This window comes from Heterodontus francisci, chromosome 16 (genome assembly GCF_036365525.1).
Source record: "Heterodontus francisci isolate sHetFra1 chromosome 16, sHetFra1.hap1, whole genome shotgun sequence".
Taxonomy (NCBI): domain Eukaryota; kingdom Metazoa; phylum Chordata; class Chondrichthyes; order Heterodontiformes; family Heterodontidae; genus Heterodontus; species Heterodontus francisci.
Window position 1 is genome coordinate 71,358,216 of NC_090386.1, and position 25,586 is coordinate 71,383,801.

The window sequence follows — 25,586 nt, forward strand, 5'->3', positions numbered from 1 at the left end:
AGTGGTGGTAGAAATTTTAAAGAGGAAGTATATTCTCTTGAATTAATCCACATTTAAGATAGGGGCTGAAAATTTGCAAACGAGCTATCCTGCTCTAACTTGAAGAGCAGGCATCATGAGTCACTGTGACTTATGTTCTGACCCTGTTATCACATCTGGGGTTGGAGTGGGAATTCTGTAATTAAAATAAGCCAGTGGCTACCCACATCAGTATATCTTGGGTGCTAGATTGGGGATAAGATGGGGTGGAGGGGGGGAGGTGGGGAGAAGGAGGAAGAAGTGAAATAAAGAATATGTAGCACTGGATACTGGATGAGCCAATGCTGCAAAGTGCACTGATCTATGGTAATCTGCTCCTGCTGTAAGAGGGCCCATTCAGAATTTGAATGTTATGTTTGAGGGGTTTTCTCAGCTGTGATCCAGATTTCGAACTTCTATGGTCCCACTTGTGCTGCCTTATTAACCTGGAGGCCACTAATCTGTTCGTGCCCAGGTTTCTGGGGCCCAGGTGGTGAAGACCAGGGAATTCCAGCAGGTGACCATTCTGCCATCATTGCCTTTTTCATGATGAAGGGTCGCTGACCTGAAACATTCACTCTGCTTCTCTTTCCACCGATGCTGCCAGACCTGCGGAGTATTTCCAGCATTTCTTGTTATTGTCTTTTTCATGTTAGGTCATCAATGGGGGCGGATGAACTTCTGCTCACCATCCCCACCCACTGTCTCCATCCCACCCAATGTTTCGGGGCCCCTCCTTCCTGTTTAAGTTGAAATTCTGCCTGAGGAAATTCAGTGGTGTTTCATCCTTACTGATGCTGCTCAGTGACCCATCATTGTCGCACTTTTTGCATTAATAATGCTTGTCGTGTGCAGACTGAAAGACATTGTTGTCATACGATGGGAAGTTGTACACAAGTTTTGGTTCTGTGATTTTATGACTGTAGAGTGCTGTCCACAGCCTACTGGAACATGAGGACACCTGTCCTACAGTAGTGCAGTATCACTTCCTAATGGTTGAAGCAGAAGAGACACTTGTGATGTCAGTGAGTTCTCCAAACCGAGCAGCGTTTCCTAATAGTGGGAGGTGCAGTGTGAAGGAGAACCAAAGAGGGTGAGAGGGTTTACTGAACTACTGCATATCAACCTTTACCAGAAATGATGCTGGGTTTCCAATATGACTTGAAGTCATTGGTAGAACATTACAATACAGAAGCTGGCACTAACAGGAGAGGCATCCCATTTCTCAGCTACAATTGTTCACATTCTCAGCAACGCACTAATAAAGAATAATAGCATCTAAATATCCTGTTTGAAACACAGCATATTGGTTTTATTAGTACTCCATCTTATATATGTATATAGTTCAAAGAATATTCCATAGAGTATAATGAAACCAATGCATTTTGCTAGTTTGACACCATACTGACAGCTCCAGCAAGATCATTGGTTCATAATTAAAGTGATATGTAAGTAGAACTGCCCATGCTATTCATTTAGCAAACAGAAAATACAAAGAACTCAGTTGCTTTACATATATCAACACGAAGAATCAAAATATTAGCCACATGTATTGGAAAACATATTCACTGTGTATATGCAATAAATATTAAAAGAATTTGGGTTATTTTTTCTCTCTACAGCATTAATACAGGGTATTGGAGAACACAAGAAAATCGCAAAATCTGTACATGTAAACAGCCACACTTTCACTGAGTCAAAAATCAGAAGGAAATACAAAGTTCACATTGGTATTAGGTACAAACAGTTAAGGAACTGGATTCTCCTCTTCCTAGTCAAAATAAATCGAAAGCACCGCTATTTTGTTGTTTGTTAACAATGTCCAGTTAATTTGCTGATTGCAACTGTACAATACATCAAATTCTAGCCAGTTAATGGTTATTAACCCTTTGATTCCTACAGGAAATTATTTCTGCAGCAGTACAGCTAGCATTGTTCAGTGCCACTTGGAATGGTTTCCATTCAGAAAATGTCTTCCGTGTGGTCAGCACTTTCTGCATCAGGGTGCAATAGTTCAGTAGATCAACAAGGTAAACAGCCTAACTAGAATTTAATTAAAAAAAAAAATCAGCACTCAAAGCATTAAGATCTTTGAATGATGACTGTATAATTACACACAGTCTCCGGAACTACTCATTATCATTGTGCAACAACATTTCAGTGACTTTTAAGTTATGGCTGAAAAATACTTAGTGGTCCCCCAGTTTTACTCAATAGCTGCACTTAAGAAAAAGTAACTCTCCGCATCAAAGGGGGCTAAGATTGTCTTTTGCCTTTTTTTTTCTCTTTTCTGGAACTGCTAAGGACAACAACCCACACAAAACAAAATTTAGCGACATCCTGTACATAAAAATATACCCCCCTGCCCCCCAACTACGAAGAAAAGTAACTTTGTGTCATATACAAATCACTCACAAGGACAATTAGCATAAAACAGAGGGTAGAGAACAGATATCTGCTCTTCGGCCTGAAAGAGGTCCTGAAAGTATATGAATGAGGTTATATTAAGCTTCCATCAACTTTCAACATAGCTATCACAGTGGTGGAAATGGCCACTGATTCAAAATCCATTTGTGCCATTGGTCTATACAACTGAGCTGTTATGAGGATAGTAGCATTTTCAGTATGGATGGAGTGTTTTTTTTTTCAGATAAAGGTTTATCAATTTAATGACATTGAAGCAAACTTTAAAAATCTACCTTATCAGTGAACATAGTGAATGCTAAATAGCCCAACAGATGATTTAGTTGTGAAGAAATTTTGACTTAAAACCTTCAATACAGGATGTGTTTACTAAATAGTTCTCAGAATGGCACCAAGATAGCAACATAGGAACAGGAGTATTCAACAGGAGCCATTCAGTCCCTCAAGCCTATTCCTCCATTCAATGAGATCATGGCTGATCTGTATCCTAACTAACTCCATTTACTCAACTTAATACCTTTAGGTAGCAAAAATCTATCTATTTCAGATTTAAAATTATTAATTGAGCTAACATCCACTGTTTTTTGTGGACGAGGGTTCCATACATCTACCATGCTTTGCATGAAGAAATGTTACCTAACTTCTCTCCTGAATGGCCTGGCTCTGATTTTAAGGTTATGTCCCCATGTCTGAGATTTCCCCTTCAGCAGAAATGTTTCTCTCTATCAATTACTTTCAAAGTCCTAAAGAAAACCTCAATCAAATCACTCATTATTATCTATTCCAAGGAATATAAGCGTAACACAAGTTTATGTAACTTTTCATAATCTAAACCTCAAAGCCCTTGTAATGGTCTGCACTCCTTCCAAGGCCTATATAATTCCTTCTAAAGTGCAGTGCCCAGAACTGCACACAATACTCCAGATGTAGTAATAACTAGGGCTTTGTGTTGCTGTAGTAAAACTTCCTCCCGTTTATAGTCTAGCCCTCTAGACATAAAGGCTAACATTATATTAGCCTTTTTTGTACCTGACCACTACCTTTTAATAATCTATGTACATGGAACCATTCATCTCTTTGGACCTCCACTATTCCTAACCTTTCATCATTTATAAAATACCCTGATCTCTCTTTTTGATCCAAAATGCATGATGATCTGGTTGAGGAATGTTTCTGTATAAGGTTCACACTTGTTTACTAGCTGGTTTCTATATTTAAGTAAATATTGCTATATTGTTTTGGTCTTCATTCATAAGATGTTGGATAGTTGGAGCTCAAAAAAGAGCTGTGTAAATATATATTATCACAGTAATGGGAATGTGCAGTAGCACCTCAACTATTAATATCAAAAATCTAGTGTGCATCACTCCTTGTTGCAACGATCATTTATTTCCTGAATAGGGTTGTTGTTGAGTGAATAGGCATTATATTTTAAAATTAAAGTAGGTTTTTAAAGGTTTCTCCTGTACAATAAAATCTCATTGTTATTGAGGTTTGTTCCATGGAAAATACCCATTTTTAAAGCCAGCATTTTACTGCAGACTTTCAATGCCCACTTAATCAAGTTGTAGCTAAATTCCAGGGTATAGTTTATTCATACCCTCTAAATCTGTTCTAAGAAATGAAATGAAAGAAGGAACTTAGCGACAGACAGGGGAAGACTGAACGAGTAACATCTCAAGCTGTTTTCTGGATCAGTCATCGTACGAGGACTGCATTAAGTTCCAATTCAAGGCGATGTAGACCTTTGTGTGTGATTGACTTTTACTCTACAGCTGATATTTAACATGTACCAATATGAAGGGAAAACTGAGGTAGAGGTATCTTATAGAAAGCCTTTTTACATGAGTGACTTAAGGTTAGTAACCAGCATATTTAATGACATCTGGCTAACATCAATCTTAAGCAATCTTTTTACAAAGTGCAACTGAGGTTTGCTCCAAAATTAAGGTAAATTTTAGGTTCGAGTAGCAACCTAGGACACACCTATTCTTCATTATTTCGGTATGGTTTAAAGTAGTATGAGTTTGACCCTTTTAAAAGATGCATCCTTTACTGGGTCCTCAGAGTGAAACTGGGCTTCCCACGGTAAGCAGGTGTTAATAGAGTTCTTTGGAAAGCTAATAACATATTAATGCATGAGGCATTTGGATGCAGATCTACCAACTTTCACATCTTGCTAGGGCATCTGTATTTTGTGTGGGCAGACCTATTCTCTTCTATAAAAGGTTAACTGCTAGCATGAGTAAGATATTTTTTTCTTGGGTAGATATTTCTGCTAAGTTAATAAGTTCACCCTTAAATGTAAAGAACAAGACTCTTGTAATTCCTGGGTTTTTATTAATCTGAAAGAAACCCAAACAATATCACTGCAGTGAAACATACCTAAATATAGGTTAATGCCTTCCTGGAGCCATCTTGTTCAAATATTTATACAGCTTGGTGCCAGTGAAGTAAGTTTAACCTTTTGAGAACTAAATTTAATTTGAAACTTTCCAAACACAGTGCTTATTTCTTACAATACAAGACCTACATCATTTGTTTTTTAAGTTGCTAATGGTAACTAGTAAAAAGCAGAATTACAAAATACTATAACATGACAAATCATTTCCTGTTTCACAGTATTCACTTTATATTAAAAAAAAATAGTAAAAACTTTACATTGGTACAAATTGCTACCTGAGTTCTGAAAGGTGTCATGATGCATTTTCATTTGCTGAGGAGACTAAAATTGAATCTTGTAGGATTTGAGATCAAGCATTTGACAGTGAATAAAGTGAAAAATATCCAATGTAACTTCATGAGATGATGGGATGCAACTGGGCTTTGGGCTTTATCTATCATAATGGATAAGTGCTTAACTGGCTGCAAAGTATATTCCTTGGGCTGCATTTATAGTGTCAGTTCTAGCCAGGCAATACTCCATTTACACTGGCTTGCTGAAACTTTTTCTGTTGGCCAAGAGAGAGCCCTGTAAGCATATACTTAGACTGTTTACAAAGTTCCCCTCTCAGCTGTTAAATTTTAAATGCTAGAGAGTGTAAGCATCAGTATCTACACTCTGAACACTTTAAAAGGCGCTCAATAAATGCAAGGCATGCCAGGGCACTTTTTACACTTGCTTTGATACTGAATGGATTTCCACACCGTGTGGTGTCAAACAGATGGGGTGGGGCTATCCCTCCAGGCAATCTCCGCCAGTTCTCTTTGGAGTCAAACTGGGCCCTGACTCTGCAATTATACTAGAGCCACTATTTAAGTTAAAATATTATATTAATAACATAGAGGCAGATATGAAATTAATTATGACCAAAAGTGGAGTTTTGTTCTTTTATGGAATGTTTCTAAGGAATGCCTACCCTGCTGACACGATGTATAAAATAACTATTACAGCTATAAATCCTATATTTTCTGTCGGGCACATTCTGACATTTTACCTGCATTAGAATTCTTCAGAGCTTATATCACCAATATTATTAAACTAGCACTCAGCTGTATAATCACTCTGATATACCAATCCGTATGTGCAGGCAAGCACGAAATGGGCTGCATATCTTAAATTTAAAAAGTGCATTCCACTGATTATAGATAAATGTATATATTGCCCCACCTTTGGACTCATATATACACTCACGGTTGTATCTCTTGTGCACACATTTCACCCTAAAGCCAAACTACGTATCCAGCTTTGGCCCTACATTATTCGATACATAATCAGATTTAATACCAGGACAATGTTATTGAGTGTGGATTCCCAACGGTTGCTTCCATTAGTTGCAGCATTTGTGTATTGCAGACCTCATTGCAGATATTAGTTAGTGGATAAATATCTAGATTTCGAAAGGAGAAAACAAGTAGCTAGCACTAAGACAGTTTTTCTAAATTAAATGAATAATGTGTGTACCATTGATGCTACTATCCTCATAATACTTCAAAGTGATGACCAAAATGAACGCAAACCAAAAGAGATTAACTCCTCTGCCTTATTGTTCTTCCAGAAGGCCCAGACTAGGTTATTTCTATTAGCAGCGTTACTAGGTATTGCACCTGGGAATTGAATGCTATGTGGGTTTTGTATGGCAACTGGCCAGGAACTACAGCTGCCCATGAAAGCAGCAGAGTCCTTGCACATGTCAAATCTTTCAGTTTATGCTGCCAGCTAAGAAAACAAAAATACTCTGGTGAATGAGGTCCTTGGGTTGAAGACATACACACTCACACACTCGGTCCTGATGAAGGTCTGAGGTTAAAGGTTGGTGGCATTATCACTTCCATAGCAGCAATGGGTTAATGGCCATCTTGTAACAAGAGGAATCTCCTCCCAATTTCCAGTTTTGAACTGGGTAACTACAGGATGTGGGTATTATCATTAGGACTGTGCTGACGAGAGTCAATTTTGTTGTAAAATGAGGTTTTCCAGTTCATCTGCAGAGCGGAGGAGGAAGGCTGCTGACTCTCTGTAGCCAGCGATGAGCTGCCGGACCGCGTTAATTTCTGTTGGACTGAGCTGTGCTGCTGGTACACTCCTGCTGTTGTTTGTATTGGATGAAGTTGAGTTTGAGGCCAGTGCCTTCATGCTGAGATCTGTTGGACCTGAAAGGATTAAAAAAATGAACCCATTTATCTTTCATTTTAAACATTTTAACATACTCAGCAGTTTTACTGACCAAAAGGTGATTTTGATAAAGTGGCTGTATAAGCATAGGGGAGAACCTTAATAGTAAAAATCTGAAACATACATTTGTAGATGTAAAGTTTAACCCTTTTGCAGCGGAATGGGATACCTGGTTTTGAAAGTGCTCCAAAGACGTAACATCACAGCAACTACCAGATTTGTGTAACTCATTGAGCTTTCAGATCTACTACTTCACAAACAAGAGGGAAGGGAAGTTGCTTGCTGCTAGACTTCATCAAATTGGTGAAAAATCGCCAAACCATAATATGCATGAGATATTTTGACATAATTAACTCCATAGCCTAGAAATTGAGCCTTTAAACTGGCGATAAGTGGGGTAGCTGTCCAGCAGTCTTAATCAGCCTACATTGCTAGCCATGTGAGGAAGCTTCTGTGTATTAAAAGAGTACAATGTGGGCATTAGTGAAGGCAATTAATAGTAGCATAATTGTCACTTGACTGGGGAGGGGGAGAGTGGAGTGGAGGGAAGGAACCATATTTAACAGTTTCCATAATGTTTGCTACATGCTCTTACTATCTGTGTAACACTGGTGTTTGAGCCAAGCCAGCACCTCTTAATAGTGGAAATGGTTGCTTTTCTGCACTTCCAAGTAACGCTGTTCTCTAAACACAACACAAAAAGGGTTGTACTCAGTGCTTTCCAATCACTTGGTTTGGCTGAGGAGCATTACCAGGTTAAGGAATGAGCTAGCAGAAATGTGAGGTGGCACCAAAAGTGCAATGTCTGGGACCCCACCTCTCAGGAGGCTATGCTTTAGTAGGGAGACAGTGACCACACGGTGACATCTCCAACACAAAGACCTGCGACGAGCACTATATACTGGACTGTAATACTGTGATGATCAGCACAGTCCTCCCTTTTTATGCTTCTGACTCCTTCCACGCTAGCACTGGGGACATCTGCAGTATCAAACTATTTACTGCTCACAGATGCTGCAAGAATGGTGACTGATGTTTAGTCATGAGGCTAATACTTTGCTAACATTTACCATTTAGTAGCAGTGAAATAGTTGCACACTTCCATGGTACAGGTGACTTTCCATAATTTTATACAGCAATTGATTGGCTGCACTAATTGCATCAGACTCCTGCATGTAATGGTGTGATCTACATGAACAATAAGTGGTTTTACTCTCTCATGGTCCGCTAGTCTACAACTACAAGAATATAGGCATCCAGGTCAATGGCTAGATCCATGCAGCTCCCTTGTTACATTTATTTTGTTCCAATTTTCTTTATCTGCCTTATTTGAAGGGGGAAGTAGCAGTGAAACAGTGGCTCCAGGGAGAACATAATACCACTGCATCAGCATGGACAGAACCTGCGCGATACTACAATGAGGCCCACCAAGATCATTAAGTATATCAAAACAGTGTTTTGAATGTCTGGATAAATTATGAAATTATAGAACAAGCTCCTTCTCCCCTCACCACAGTTATTGAAATATGCTGTAGGCTTCTTAACCTTGCTCTGATGCAGACTCCAGAATGTATGGCAGTGAAATAATGATGCAGTTTTGTAACACTAATGCATTCGAGAAGGCGAGGCACTAATAAAAGATATTTGCCTGAGGGGGACCCTTTTTTTAAAATAAAAACTCCTGTCCACAAAACAAAGAATTTGCCTAAAACTCCTTCAGCTCCACTGACCTCTTTCTGCAACCATCAATGCCCATCATTTTCACTGCTGCATTATTCTGCGCAATTACATTCTCTGAATAATGTACAAATCAAGTGCACATAAAAAAAACCACTGAATAAGTTGCATGATGTGAATGATGTCAATATGTTTAGTATCGGTGCTTTCCCTTTGTTCTGGTAAATTGTATGTGATGGGTAACACCTTACCTGCAAAGGGAGCTAAGTTTGATAGCCCCCGAAACCAGCCGCAGGGATCACAATGCGCGATTGACTTGCACCCGTTGGCTGCAACACAGGCAGCGTGCAAATTTTATGCTGCCTTCTCCTTTACATAATTGCAGCTTCCAGCCTGTGTTAACTGCACTGTTGCCTGAGCAGGGGGCCAATATCATGAATAGCTCGCACCACTTTAAGCTAACCTCCATCTCTTAAAGGGGAGATGCACTGTGGCAGGAGCAGGTGCTGGTAGTTGTGCAGGAAGTGAATCTGAGCTGGAAAATGGTAAACCTAATCTAACCTGGGAAAGACAGAAGAATGGCACAACAGGAAAGAGTGGGCCCTTTTCCAGCGCTTAATTGGAGGCCTTTGTGGAGGAGGAGCAGAGGAGAGATGTTCTGTGAATGCAGGGAGCCAGGATGCCGTCCAGACACATGCTCAGAAGGCAACGTGAGCAGATAGCCATGGAGTTCAATGCCAGAAGTCAAGCCCTGAGGACCCGAAAGAAGTTCAATGACCTCACAGGAGTAGTTAAGATCAGTGAATGCATCTTCAAGTGCCATATTGTACCAACTGCACCACACAGCCCCATCACTCACCTACCAACAATCTCTATCAATTAGCACTCATACTTGACATTCATATGCTACATTGCACCTTCACAAACTTAGCACTGCTGCAAGCCTCACACTAACATCTGACAGCTTGCACATACTGCCTGTTATTCAACCATGGCAGCCAGATCAACTAAACAGTTTGCGTAACACTCAGAGATGCTTCCCTCTGTCTCTTGCAGAACAAGGTGGTGCATACCAGGGACAGCAGGAGCTTGTCTCCCCTGGAGGAGACAGTGCTGGCCAATATTAGACCGTCCACTGCTGAGGCCATGGCCAGTAGAGGGAAGTGAAACCATCAAAGATGACAGTATCCTCATACCTAATTCTCCTTCTCACATCCCACCTCCTCTTCATCCCACTCACTCTTCTGATTTACAACCTGCCGATGGTGTAAGCATGCACCTCTTACTTCATCCCCACTCCTGGCACCACAACCTTATTGTGTGCCTCTCTCCTTTCAGATACCCAAGAAATGTAACCTGACCAGACAGTGGAGGAACAGCAAGGAGAGAGTGATGATGAAGACACAGCACTGTCATTTGATTTCACACTTGCAGCCACCAGCTGATACTGACACGGCATGTAATTTAGAGAATAGCAAGTGGTGAGACACAGGACATGAGCAGCCTCAAGCCAGGGCAGCGGACAAGGATAGTGCAGTGCCAGCTTGCCAGATGGTGAGGTCACATGCAAGTTCTTCTGGAAGTGACTGAGATGAGAAGTTTGATGGAGTAGAGTACAAAAGAACACTGATCGGTAGACACACAACTAAATGCTTGGTACATTGTGAAGCTTGCAGTAAATGTCAAGGAGCATGGAGGAGTCCAGTACTGATTTGGCAGAGGGCTTTGTGCAGATCTTGAGCCCATCGTTACAAGCATGGAAGTGGTGGCCAGCTCCATAAGCACACATTTGATTCCAACCATCATGCACTGTCTGATGGCAGATGTTTTAGCTTCCATTGCAGCACAGGCAACTTCCATCAGAAGTATGAATGATGCAGTGAAAGCACTGTATGAAGTCATGTTAGGTCAGCTTGCTGCCATGCAAGCTCGGACTGCTGCCATCATGACTGTGGATACCAGTGCTCAAAGGAGTTTGCATTATGTCACAGCAGTCCAGCAATCTTTCCTCTAACAGATTACTAGGGTTGTTGAGGCGCTGCCCTGAGGGAGTGACAGTGGCTCCATGCAGTAGGAACTTGCTGTCATCTCTCAGGAAGACAACATTCGTCCTCCCACCATTGCAACTCCACCAGTGCCCTTGCTGTTTCCTGCCAGCCAGTCCAGACTGCTGCTGCCCACACTGAGATAGTGCAGTCTGTAGCCAGGAATTCTTGGTTCAAAGCTGCTTGAGGTCCTCCTCCAAGGCCATTCGCAGTCTCCCCCACAGAAAGTCAGCAGCCGTCCACCAGCCAGGCTGCAGCCACTGGGGTAGCACTGCATAGGAACATTAGGCAGGCAAAGGCACAGGGAGGACAGGCACAAAGAGAATGCATGAGGGTGACTGATTATTTGACTTTTGTATTTGGCTTGATTTGCTTTATAAATGTGGTTTGGAATGTGTATTTTGTGGCGGTTTTTATTTTTGTGTTGTGGCCAAGCAGTCAGTAATAGAGGGAAGGTCAGATATGGGAATGTTAGTGAATGGGGAATTGAGGTTTCGGTTACTGGTATTGCACTTGAATGAGTTCTTCACAGACAGGTTACCTCCTCTCTTTCTCTTCCTGCTTTTCCTCCTCCTGAGCTGCTCACCGTATAATTGGTGGCAAGGGCTGTTCTCTCAAGATGATGAGATTGTGCAGCATGCAGCAGACCATGATGAATCTTGACACTCACTCTGCCAAGTAGTGCAGGGCTCCTCCAGAGCGGTCCAGACAGTGGAAACATCGTTTCAGGATGCCAATGGTCTGCTTTATCAAATTTTGTGTGGAAATATAGCTTTCATTGTATGCATGCGGACATTGTGCATAGGTTGCGCACCAAACTCATTAGCCTTGTCGTCAGTGGATGTAGCGAACCACGGATAACCGTGGTGGCTCAAATGCAGCTGGCACATCTCACTGCTGCAGAATGAGGCATTATGACTGCTGCCAGGGTATCGTGCATTGATCTGTAGGATTCTCTGCATATGGTCACACTGGACATTGAGGGAGTGGGATCTCTTTTGGTTGCGGTAAAGGGCAGAGTTGATACGAGGCGCCCACAAAGGGACGTCCATATAGTCAATATCACCCTGCAACATGGGGACGCCTGCAATCCTTGCAGAGCTGTGTGTTTGCTCTGCCTGCTTGTCTCTGACAAGAAAAAATGAAATATAGTTTGCTCTCAACAAATAGAGAGTGTCAGTGACTTCCCTCACGCACCACTGGATGGCAAACTGTTACAAATATCTCTAGCTACAGCCTGGAAGGAGCCAGTTGCATAAAAGTGCACCAACACAGTCACCTTCACAGCTGCTGGCAAGGCAGCCCTTGCAGCAGGTGGCAGATTTCAGTGAGCAAACCCTTAGTGAAATGTAGCCATCTCACACATTGTTCCTCACTGAGATTCACATAGAATTGCTCATTGAACCCCTGGGCAGATATGGCCTTCTCCCCCTCCTCTTTTAAAAAAAAATCTTTTGTGGATCTGGGCATTGCTGGGAAGGCCAGCATTTGTTGCCCAAACCTAATTGCCCTTGAGACAACTGAGTGGCTTGCTAGGCCATTTCAGAGGGCACTTAAGAGTCAACCACATTGCTGTGGGTCTGGAGTTACATGTAGGCCAGATCAGGTAAGGACGGCAGCTCTGCATACTCTGGCAGTCCTTAACTGCGCCTGCGCTAACTCTTTCACCAATATGGAGTCTTACGCATCACCATTTTGGACAGCAAATGGCACGCATAGCACTCAAACAACGGGCGCTACCGATCCAAATTTCATGCTGAATGTCTTCTAAAGATTTTCTGGTGGTAGGAGTATGTGTGTTAATTGGCTGCAGGATTTCATTGGAAATTTGCTGGACTTGTATTGGCTCTGGACCTCTTTGGGCTGGTGAACCAGGTGCTTCGGGTTGGATGGGAAAGAGGTGGCCATTAGTCATAAGAATTGTGTGCATCCTCTTTCTCCCTGACTCCTTAAAGCAAAGTTTACACTGTCTGGCCTATAAAACTGTTTTTCCTTAATTCTGTAATGCTCAAAACCGATTCTACAGCAATGTTTCTGAAAAAACATCTGTCTTTGCCTTCCTAGCGTTATTTCAAATGCTTAAATAATTCCCAATTGTGTTCACAGCTGGCCTACAGGATTAGTGTGTCTGCCTGTTCACTAGTAGGCTTGTTACATGGAAGATATAGCCCACATGTGAGTAAACCAGTAAGCTCTAATATGCCCAAAAAACTTTGAACTCACTGTTTATCAATGAATAACACATCAAAATAAATTTCCAAGCTCACAAGATCAAGTGTTCTGATAATCAGAAAAGAGTCATAAATTGAAATAATTTACAAGTTCCTGTTGGTCACTGATGGTGGCAAAATCACGAATATCATGATCTCTAAATAATGTAATTCTAATAATAAAATTATCTCTAGCACTTTAAAAAAGATTTCTGGCACAATGACTAGCAGGCTATTTCCCCAAGTCCCTGTGTTCAACATGGAAGGGTTGAACAGACTGTAGCAAAAAAACTCCTTCCCTCCTTGTCGCAATACAGTTTCTCAAGCAGCTTTGATACATTACCGAATTGTCCGTTTTTCACATGAAGATTGATGGGGAACATCAGCAGGTTTTTAAGACTATGCTGGACATCACAACAAACTGTAATCTTGTCCTCGCCCAATATCCACACATACTTCCAGCAGAGGTCACTGGACAGCAATAAAGAAATGGAACCCTGATTGATTTTCCTTCTCCTAACCCAAGGTGCTGATACCAATTGTAGCACAGCCCTGAATCAGTGATTTCTGCATAAACATGGGGTTGTTAATGTCTGTCTGGCTGAACTATGTACTAGATAAATCAGCTGAACCATCAGGGGACCTCACAGATTGCAGCTTCACACATCTCTGCCTATTCTGTTCCCAATTGCTATGTAGCATAACATATCTGGCACTCCAGTTGATCTGGAGAAAAGGATGTTTAGTGATGTTTTATAAATTTTAAATGGAGACAAATACAATTCAGTTTAGAAGAAATAAAACCCATAGGGAGTATGCCAGCTGTGGCTCAGTTGGTAGCACTCTTGCCTCTGAGTCACAAGGTGCTGGATTCATGTCCTACTCCAGGACAAAGATAAAGACTGACACTCCAGTGCAGTAGTGAGGGAATCCAATACTGTTGGAGGTGTTGGTGCCATTGGCCCTCTCAGTTAGACATTAAAAAATCCCCTGGAACTGTTTTGAAGAAGAGCAGGGGAGTTATCCCTGGTGTTCTCAATTACACATCATAAGCAAGTTATCCAGTCATTACTGCACTGCTGTTTGTGGGAGCTTGCTGTGTGTAAATTGGTTGCCACATTTCCTACATTACAACAGTGACCATTCTTCAAAAGTACTTTATAGACTGTAAAGCTCTTTGAGGCTTCTGGTGGTCATGAAAGGAGTTATATAAATGCAAGTCTTTGTTTTATTTTGCTTTGCATGATAACTGAAACGCTGCTTGTTCTATGGCATCAGAAAGGTTAATGAACAACCTCTCCTTGCTGCATATTTTCATACAGTAACTCAGAATGACAGTTACAAACATTCAAGTGATACTGGAGTCTTCAGGATATATAAAAGATCTGTCCTCTCTTCACCTTAATCACTGAACTGGTGAAAAGAAAACAACTAAGTCTCATACACTGCACATGTATCAACATGATATCTCTGAATAGGTTTTGAAAAGTTATAATTTATTTTCCCTGCTTATTGGTTTTACAAGGAATAGGCACCCCCATTGTCCAGAGGGCATAGGCAGCAAGTTGTTCCATGGATTCCAATGCCATCTTTGGCTTGGCTGCCAGAAACTAGGAGAGATTGGCCCAGTGGAAATGCCACAACTAATTTTTCTCTTCCACTTGTAAGCAGAAGCCTGGAAATGTATTAACGCACTAATGAGCAGGTTCATTGAGTTGCCCTGAAAACATAATCTCTATCACTTGGGCTTGGAAAATTGCAAATGTTATTCCATTATTTAAAAAGGGAGATGTGTAGTTGGGGTGGCGGGGTGGGCACGTGATGGGGGGAGAAAACAGGTAACTACACACTTGTCAATTTAACATCAATTGTAGAGAATGTAATTGAATCTAATTATCAGAGACAGAGGGACTAAACACTAGGGCAAGTAACAGCCAATCAAAGGCAGATACAAATATATCTGTGAAGAGTGCATCATGTCTGGCTAATCTAGTTAAACTTTTTGAGGAGGTCACTATAAGGGAGTGTCTATGGATGTTGTGTATATGGAATTCCGGGTGATATTTGATAAGGGCCTGAACAATATTTTTTGAGCAAAAATGAGAATGCACAGAATTGAACATGGGTTGGAAATTGGCTGGGAGGTAGGAGACAGAAAGTAGGGATACAGGGAACTTTTTCTGATTGGCAGAAAGTGACATCTCGTGTTCCCAGGGATCTGTACCGGGCCTTTGGTTTTTCGCTATATAGCTTAATGACTTGGATGAAAGAATGGAGAGTTGTATATCTTAGCTAGTACATGGTGCTAAGTTAAGAGCCATAATATTTTGTGTAGATGGAACCATGAAGTTACAAAAAGGACCTAGACAAACCAAGTGAGTGGTCAAAAATATAGCGAATGGATTTCAGTATGTGAGGTCATCCACTCTGAGAAAAGAAAATTGGAATATTTTCTTGATGGTGGGAGATTAGGAGTTGTGAAGGTGCAGATAGATTTAAAAGCTAGTGCACAAGTACAAAAAGTAATCAAAAAGACTAATGGAATGTTGACCTTTATCTCAAGGGGTTGGAATTCAAAAGTGATTAAAGTGCGAGGGGCAAAGTTTAGAGGGGAGGTGCGAGGCAAGTTTTTTTACACAGAGGATGGAGAGTGCCTGGAACTTGCTGCCTGGGGAGGTGGTGGAAGCAGGTACGATAGCGACATTTAAGAGGCATCTTGACAAATACATGAATAGGATGGGAATAGAGGGATACGGACCCCGGAAGTGTAGAAGGTTTTAGTTTAGACAGGCATCAAGATCAGCGCAGGCTTGGAAGGCCGAATGGCCTGTTCCTGTGCTGTACTGTTCTTTGTTTTTGTAATGCTTCAGTTGTACAGAGATTTGGTAAGACCTCTTCTGGAGCAAAGTGTTGAGTTTGGGAGCCCTATGATTTTCTGATTTTTATCAAACCTCAGGAACTTGGAAGGGATACAGCATAGATTCACCAGACTGATAGCAGGGCTTAAAGGTTTGAATAATGAGACCAGGTTGCATAAACGGTTTAGAAGGTTAAGGGGTAGTCCAATCTAGGTGTTTAAAATGATAAAGTGACTCTATGGCACATACAGAGAAATTAATTCCTCTGATAGGGATTCAAGAACAAGGGGACATAACCTTAAAATTGGAGTTAGGACTTTTAGGAGTGAAATCAGGAAGCACTTTTCACACAAAGTGTAGTGGAATCCTGGAACACTCTTCCCCCGAAAGGCTGTGAATTGAAATTTTCAAGACTGGAATTGACAGATTTTTGTTGAGTAAAGGTATCAAGGGATATGGAACAAAATCTGCTAAATGGAGTTGAGGTACAGTCAGCCATGATCTAATTGAATGGCAGGATAGGCTGGAGGGGGCTGAATGGCCTACTTCTGTTAGTATGTTCATTAAAACTTGTTGTCTTTAAGTTATTGTTCATTAATTTAGTCAGTTTTGTCTATGTATAATGGCAATCATCAGGAAAAAAAGATGAACTGTACATAATTTTAGAACATAAGATTTGTGATTAAAACATACCTCTTTTTCTGAAAAAGCTGCTATTCATAGAATGCTGAAGTTATTGTGAACAGCAGTGTCTTCAAGTTAAGCTTTCAGCCCCTCCTGCAGCCAAAGAGTCAACTTCACAACTTTCATATACCCATTGACTCACCTCACATTATTTATGCTGAACTAAAGTGTCTGCTGATTCATTCCTCAGTGTGCTATTCTGATGTAGTCTGCAGGATACATCCATGCCTACTGCATTAGGACATTGCTGCATATGTATCTGAATAAACAATCTGGACTTGACTCTCATTACTGTGCATACAGTACACAGTTACATACACAGGCCTATCAGTGGGGATTTTCATCGGTCTTAATTAGATCAGAAACCAAGCAGATAAGACACAGTCTAGAGGTTTGAAACTTCATGTAAATAAGCAGTTTGTACACATAAGTTCAGTTTAGTCAGGAATGTTAAATCGACAAATGGAAGATACCACCTATAGGTAACCTAAAATATAATATTGTAACAGTAAAGGATTATTTCTGTATTCAATTACAAATTCTAGTATGAAAACCTTCAAACACATGCTGTAATACAGTTCCTCCCACTAATTGAGTAATAATTAAATAACCTGCTTAATTGCATGAGTCTAAGTCTCAATATTTCTCTCATATGTCTATTTAACATTTGTGACAACGCTGAACTTATTTATGTGTGAAAACTGCTTATTTGCATAAAGTTTCAAGCTTCCAGACTGAGTCTTATCTGCATGCGTTCTGATCTAATTAGAACTGATGAAAATTCCCACTGATCTTATGGGTAAGGCAGCGAATTGTGACAGACAAGTGCAGTAATAAAACCAATTACAAACTAAAGTTTTGCACTGTGCCAGTGTTCAACGAAAAGCAAACTAACTATACATATGTGAATTTATGTTAAAGAATCTTGATGTGGCACCATTTTCTCATTCAGTCTAATGGAGTCCAGCTGCTCAATAACAAAACTAGTTTTAATTTTAAAGCATCATGCAGTTAAAGGTGAGGAATTTTCATTTCCAAATTCTTCATCACAGGACTGCTTAATTCTAGACAATATTTCTGTGCTGGAAAGGCAGGGCAGTGTTGACCATGGTACCGTGGTCGGGGTATCAGTTGTTCCCTCTCTTGTACTGTTGTCAAATATTCAACTACTCAGCCCAGCCACAATTTGACCAAACAGATTAAAATAAAGGCAAGTACTGTAACTACAGGCAGGTTGGGATGTGAATCTGTAACCTCTGGATTATAAAGGGGTTGGGTGGGCTGTATGTAATTGGGTTGTCCAATGAAAGCTTTCTTTAAACCAAGACACATGTTTTATGCTACACTCTGCTTGCTAATCAGTTTTTTTAAATGTTATTTATGTTTACTAGCTCAGCAAGTTTTCTAATAAGATGCACCAGTTATCCCATGAATATAATTAATACCAGCTTGTATAAGCTCTTTATCCTTTTTCTGTAATAACAATGTGTTTCAAAATTATGGATTAGAAATTGCATGAAAGATAAATTTTGTGTTAAGTGGTTAAGCATGGGTTGCATATATAGTTTAATTTATTAGTTACTTATCCAAGCTCATTGACCTTAGATTACACTGTAATGTTTCAGCTGATTACCCATCACTGATGGTAAATTTTTAGCTGTTTCTAATGAAAATGTGAGGCACAAAGAGCAAATGTTAATTCCATTAGCATCTGATGTGCTGGCCTACATGAATGATGCATCTGCTCCTGAGAATGAATCCACTCAAATTAAAAGTAGTAGGATTATTAGTCACCTGAGTAATGCCATCCTCATCTAGCACGTCATCCAAGGCCTCGCTGAATAGGATTAAGGTAGCATAAGAACAGCTAATCCCTGAGATGCACTGCTTTCAAAACCCAAAATGCTACACTTCTCTGACCCCATCTCAAATAATTACATTTTACTGGTAGGCAGGTGATGGACCTAGAGACATCTAATCTTATTAGAACTCCAGGAGGTTAATTTTTTTCAGTGTAAGCGTGAAAGTATGAGGGCAGATTCTGTCTCCAAATGTTCCGTTTTCTTCATTTTGAGCAATTTCAAAATGGTGAACCCTATAAGCCTGGAGATTTCTGTGATCAACGTTACCGTCACTGCACTTAATGCACTCATATCAAATTTCTCTCTGCCATTTTAGCAAGCATTAGCCCTTTTAAAATAGATCTCGAAAAAGAATCTGATACAAGTACATAAAGCATACGTATCATAACGTCACTTATTGTAAATCTTTGTTCAAAGCTTTGTTCCTAAAAAAAAACCCTCTAAAAATCAAATCTACATAATGGTACTTTCTCACCCATGGTTTGTCGTAAAGAACAATATATTTAAATAAATGAAGTAGCAGTTGTACTGTAGGAATCTGCTGCTAGCTTCGGGTTCTGAAAAATTACACTTCAGGCAGCAGTTCGAATTAAATTTTAAATGCGTAGAGTATTTTTTCAGAAATCTGAAATATTTTATGGCTCTACTGTTTAGTTATAACTTGGTTATTTTATTTTTTTCCTCACCTTCATGGTTGTTATATTTCTTTCTATTATTTCATGCGTGTGTGAGTGATTCATTTTCTTTGTAATCTATCACTCTGAATTGACAGGCCTTATGATTTTCCTCCCTCTCTAAATGAAAGTAGGTCCATTTCACTCAGCCCCTCTCCCCATGGCCTACTTAGGTCCAGAATGCCTAATGAGGAATCTGGGGCATAAAACCATATCTTTGGCCTGTCTTGAGAAATGAAAATAAATTAGGTTTTGGGTAGTTGGGTCAATTATAAGTAAAAATGAAGTCAAATATAAGTGGGGTGAATTTCCTTGCCGTTTTTGGTGTATGAACAGGGTCAGTAAATCTTTGTTGCAGTAAAATTGGGAAGAAGCCATTTCCATCAGACTACCAGGAGATTCTCAGCGTGCCCCAACCTCTGCCTACAGTCAGAGCCGGACAACCAAAAGGTATAACATACAAAAGCAAAATACCGCAGATGCTGAAAATCTGAAATAAAAACAGAAAATACTCAGAAGGTCAGGCAGCACCTGTGGAGCAATAAACAGAATTCATGTTTCAGGTCTATGACCTTTCATCAGAACTTGGAGTAGTTAGAAATGTAAAGAAAAGAAAGGAAGAGAGACTCACATTTATATAGTGCTTTTCATGACCACTGGACATGTCAAAGTGCTTTATAGCCAATGAAGTACTTCTGAATTACAGTGAACCAATTTTCACTATAAGCCAACTGACTACCACAGCTACCTTAACTACACTTCCTCACACCTGCTTCCTCTATTTCATTCTCCCAGTTTCTCTGTCTCCGCTACATCTGTTTGGATGATGTAACTGCAGCCTTTCATACTAGCACTTCGATATGTCTTCCTTTTTCCTCAACTGAGGATTTGCCCCCACCGTGGTTGACAGGGCCCTTGACCATGTCCGTTCTATTTCACGCACTTCTGCTCTCACCCCTCCCTCCTAGAACCACAATAGGGTTCCCCTTATCCTCACCTTCCACCTCACCAGCCTCTGTATTCAACGGATCATTCTCTGTCATTTCTAGCATTATGCCGCCAACAAACACATCTTCCCCTCCCCCTCCCCTTTCAGCATTCTGAAGGGACCGTTTGCTTCGCGTTGGCCTGGTCCACTCTTCAGTCACTCTCAACACCCCTACCCTTTCCCACAGCACCTTTCCATGCATGCACAGGAGATGCAACACCTGCACTTTTACCTCCTTCCTTCTCACCAAGGTCCCAAACACTCCTTCCAAGTGAAACAGCAATTTACTTTTATGTCTTTCATATAGTTTACTGTATTCGCTGCTCACAATGTGGTCTCCGCAACACTGGGGGGTCTAAACACAGACTGGGCGACTGCTTTGCAGAACACCTCCATTCAATCCCTGGGCTCCCAGTGGCCTGTCATTTTAATTCTCCACCTTGCTCCCACTCTGACCTTTCTGTCCTTGGTCTGCTAAAGTGTTCCAATGAAGCTCAATGCAAGCTCGAGAAATAGCACCTCATCTTTTGACTGGGCACTTTACAGCCTTCTGGACTCAACAATGATTCAACAATTTTAGATGCTAACCTCTGCCCCCCATTTTGTCTGGTATTTCTTTGCTGGTTATTTTTTTTCTCTCATTTCCTTTACTTTGCATTTGGATTGCTGTTATCCTGCCATTCAAACCTCCTCTAGACACATCTTTTGTTTTTTTTGACTTATCCCATTACCACTCTCTTTGTCCTTGAAACATGAAACCTATGTCACTTAATCTCTCCTGCCCTACACCCTATGACAGACCTTCCCTTTTCTCCTTCTTCACACCCTCCCGCCTTTCACTTGTTCAAAATCTATTCTAGTTCTAACTTCTCCCAGTTCTGATGAAGTGTCACAGACATGAAACATTGGGCTGAATTTTGTTCAGCTCCTGACGTTGGGCTCCGGGCCGGAAGGTCGCACCGGCAGCGGCTTGCCACAGAGCTCGACACCGGGATTACTGGGCCTGATCTTACTGGCGGTAGCGAGGCCCCCCCTGCCACTCAGCAACAGGACCCAACTTTAAAGATTTAAGTGAAGGACATGAATAAATTAACAGACCTTTCGCTGTGATCTTGCTGGCTGTTTGCGATCTTGTGTGCGGTGGCTGGCACACACGTGCCTTCACTTTCCCATCCAGGGAAAGCTGGCACCACTGAGGTGGGGAAGGGGAAAACTTAGGATTTTTAGTGTAGTGGGGTGTGGGTGATGGGGACAAATCTGCATGTGTTGGGGACAAATCTGCATGTGTAGTGGGGGGGGGGGGGGAAGAAGGGGTGACCTCTGTACTTTGTGCTGTTAGGGGGTTGGGGAAAGGTCACATATTAAATGCAAGTGTTTTGGGAAGGGGGAAATGGGGCAGCCATTTATTTTCTTTGTACTGGGGGGATGAACGGGCCAAAAATCAATTCACAGTGTTTTTGCCTGCACAGAGGCAGCTTATGCTGTTGCCGGCATCACAGAGCCCGCCCCCGTCACGTGATTTGGGGGGGGGGGGGGGGGCGGAAACTGCCAGCATATGCTGATGATGCGGCCTGCATGTGAGGGCCGCCATTTTCTTCGCCTGCTGCCGCTCCCGGTGACGGGAGAATAAAATTCAGCCCATTAACTCTGTTTTTCTCTCCACAAATCCTGCCTGACCTGCCAAGTATTTCCAGCATTTTCAGTTTTGATAATAGGTATGACATTCCCAACAGGCATACCTGGTAAACCATTATCTTGGAGGAGGAGATGGAGCAGCATGGAATGAAGCAAAGATGAGTCAAGCAGCATTGATGGAGGATGCACCACACCTGATATTACCCCTGAATAGAATGCAGAGGCAGTACAGTTCATAGAAAGATCATACTGAGGAGATAAGTATAAGGGCCAAGACGCAATAAAGGAACTCTGTTACATACGACATGAGCACCTTCAGCCAAGCTCATCCAACCACACTACTCTATCTGTGGTTATGAAGGTGACTATGGGTGATCTCTGTAATATCAGTCAGGTATACAACATGCATTTATCAAGTGACTGATACAATTTACAGACAGCTGGGGAATTCATCGTGTTGATATCACAGCAAGGCAGCAACAAGATAGTGCCACACCTTTTTACAGGATGGCTGGCTTTTCCAAGGTCCCAGATGCAACTGATGGCACCCAAGATTTTACAAGCTCCCATAGAATACCCTATCAATAACCTCAATAGGAAGAACTTCTACTTCCTCAATGCACAGATTGTATGGGACAAAATGGAGAGGATTCTAATCTCAATGCCGAATATACTGCAAGTTGTCATGATACATTGATCCTTTGAAATTTGGCCCATTCAACCACTTCAGGAAATAAAATCACATCAATGGATAACTTCTGAAAAGAAATAGCATAATAATTTGATTAAACTTTTTGAAGAAGTTACCAAGTTAGTGGATGAAGGCAACGGAGTCGACATTGCCTACCTGGACATTCAAAAAGTTATGTTAAGATACCTCAGAAGAGGCCACTCTACAAAATAAGAATCTTGTAGAATTAGTGGTAATCTGCTGTGGTGGTTTAAGAATTGGCTGATTTTTTTCATTATGAATGTGCTTAGGCAGAGGACAGTTACCAGTGGTGTCCCACAGGGATCAGTGTTGGAACCCTTGCTCTTCACTGTCTCCATTAATGATCTAGATGTAAGTGTTGGGAGAAATGCTTCTGAATAGTACAAATCTATGTGTGAGTGCTAGGGCTGTAGAGAATGTTAAACTACTGCAAGCTGATCCCAATGTATAGGGGAAAAGGGATCGTGTTTGGCAAATTATATTTAATTTAGAAAAGTGTGGCGTTATGCATGTGGGAATGTCAAATCATGAATATACCTACACCTTTCAGGGAACAGAGTTGAAGCTGATGGTGGGAAAAAACATCGCAGTGATATAATGCATCACACTCTAAAGGTTTGTGATCAATGCTGTGAACAAGATTGAAAGCAAACAGGGTATGAAGTTGGGTGCACAGGACAACTCACTACAAAGCAAAATACCATTTTGTTCTTGTAAAAGACCTTGGTTGAGTCTTATTTAGAGTACAATGTCCAATTTTGGTTCCCTCTCATATAGAATAGTGTGCCCAGTTTTGGTCTGTCAAATAGGGGGGGATATTGGGGTTTTAGAAAAGTGCAAAATATTGATTCAGAGTTTAAAATATCTGAGCTATTCAGATAGACGTAAAGAGATGAGTCTGTATACTTTAGATAAGTGTCGATTCAGGGTCAACTATCCTACTCCAACTGGGGCTCCAACCCCATATTCTCTTCATCACAAAGACCGCCCATTTTCACTTCTGTAACATAACCGTCTCAGCTCTGCTTCAGCTAATCTGCTGCTGAAACCCTCATGCATGCTGCTGTCACCACCAGACTTGACCATTGCATTCCTTTCCCCGTCAAACTCACTATTCCTTTCACTTTGGCATCTTTGGCATCCACATCTCCGTTCCTTTGTCCCGCTAACAGTGTTGTGCCTTCAACTGTCCAGGGCTCATACTCTGAAATACCCTCCCTAAAGCCATCTGTCTTTCTTCCATCCTCTCTTCTTGTAAGACCTGCCTTAAAATCCACTATTTGACTCATTTTTCTGTGTAAAATGCACAAGAAAACGCAAATTGTTACTGTATTATTCTCCAGACAACAATATGGCAAAGTGATGTGTTACGACCAGGTGAGAAAGGGGTCTAAGGTTCCCTCTCAGCCTTCACCTGGTCTTATTGTAACAGGGTTTTATTTTTAAACACACCATTTTTTTTTAGCTCTCCCTTAGTGAATCCTTGTTCACTGCTTTCTAATTGTAAGGTGAAGAAACCAGCCAAACAGGTTTTCTTAGGTTTAAAGAAGAAAGGTGAAATTTATTAAACTTAAACTCTAATTTAGTTAATACCTACGGATACATGGCGTGCCCCACGTTAGCATGCAATACACACATGCAGATAGAGACAGTAAAGAGCAGAAGAAATAAAGTGGAAAAGTTTGAGGCAATATGTGAAGATGGTTTTGGTTACTGTTCTTCGAGCTCGCTGTAGAGTCCTTGACTGTAGGTAGGTCTTGCTTTTCATTGGGGCTCAGTATTCTTCTTAAACCTTGTTCAATGTAGGAAACATTTCTCTCAAGGTTCATGTGTCCTCAGTGGGTCCAGAGGCTTGTGAGAAAGAGATGGGAGCAGACAGGAGAGGTCTTCTCAGTCCAGGAGCAAACAGTCTCTCTTTCTCAAACTGTCTGTACAATCCAAAAAAACTCAGGTTGCCCAGCAGATTAATCATGTGACCAGCTGGCTTGACCACGTCTGTTTGTGGATTCGGCCATCTTAGCAGTCATCCTGGAATGTGAGCTTCCTCACCTTCAATGTCTGATGATCAAAGACCATTGTGGGTTGAATATGTCAGGGAAAGGTCCTTTGTCTCCAGAAGCACTGTCTGGTAGTATGTAAATGTTTTTTCCAACCATGGCTGATCTGTTTAACAAGTCAATTCCTCGCTCCAGCAACAGTTTAAAAATCAATGTTCATATGACAAAATTAATAAGCCTCATTCCTGGCAGGTGGGGGTCTGCATGACAGATGGATTAGGTGGGCTGATTGAAGGCTGGAGGGACAGATGTGGCAATCTTCAGTGCTATAAATCAGAGGAAGCACAGAAAACTCCCTGAAAAGAAAGCTTTTTTTCCTGCTATGGAAAATGAGTGGGGATAAGAGTATTGTCCTAATATTGTTCTAATACTTTCTCCTAAAATATGTGACTTTGGCAATATTTCAATCTTATCACAACCCAAATAAACCTACAAATGGCAGATATGTACATTTAAAAAGGTTTATCAACTGTTAATTTTTAAGGAAATATAAAATTATTCCAATTTACAGTTTTAGTTATAGTTAAAAAAAATTTCAAATATAACACAGATGAAAGAACCTTTGCTTTACACAGGATAATATAATTTTAAGAGCAGCAAAGGATAGTTAAAACCAATCAATGGCACCTGGCCATTACAATTTTCATACCATTGCTGAGGGTGCCAGTCTGCAAAGAAGTCTGCAGTCCACCTCCTATTCCTCCGTAACCACGGTAACTGTAGTTCAATCCTCCGTTGATATACATCTGATCCTGTGAGTAGGAAGCAGCTGGCAGTGAGTAAGTGGTGTGTGCGAGCTGGGCCGTCTCCCTGGCTTGTTGAGTGTGTTTATCTAGTGCAATAGGTTCATCCTACAGCAAAGGAACAGTAAAACAAAATTAACAAATCTTTGGGTCACAAGTAGACTTTGAAATATTTGTTCTGCATTTCCAGTCTACTAGTAATATGCTCATGCAGCCTTATTAGGCTGTTCATTTTGTCATTTTTTTTTTCAAATCAGTACACTTTTTTTCATTTTAATAAACACATTGTTCACACATCAGCAGCTGCAGTTTGTGTGAATGCCCACGAGCTGAAAATGTTGCCAATGGTCAGGCCCCAGCCTTTTTTATCCTCTCTGGAGATAC

At 41.0% G+C, this 25,586-nt stretch overlaps 1 protein-coding gene across 2 annotated transcripts in view; it reads right to left on the reverse strand.

The window, feature by feature from the left end:
- Window positions 1-1,308: 1,308 nt before the first annotated feature.
- Window positions 1,309-25,586, reverse strand: part of nol4lb (nucleolar protein 4-like b) — a 372,518-nt gene continuing 348,240 nt past the window's right edge. For both annotated transcript variants that reach the window (XM_068048369.1, XM_068048368.1), the window contains 2 exons: window positions 25,109-25,310; window positions 1,309-7,035 (listed from right to left, as the gene is read on the reverse strand). In XM_068048369.1, coding sequence (XP_067904470.1) covers window positions 6,833-7,035; window positions 25,109-25,310 — 405 coding nt within the window. In that variant the 3' untranslated portion in view covers window positions 1,309-6,832. The remainder of the gene's footprint in view (window positions 7,036-25,108; window positions 25,311-25,586) is intronic.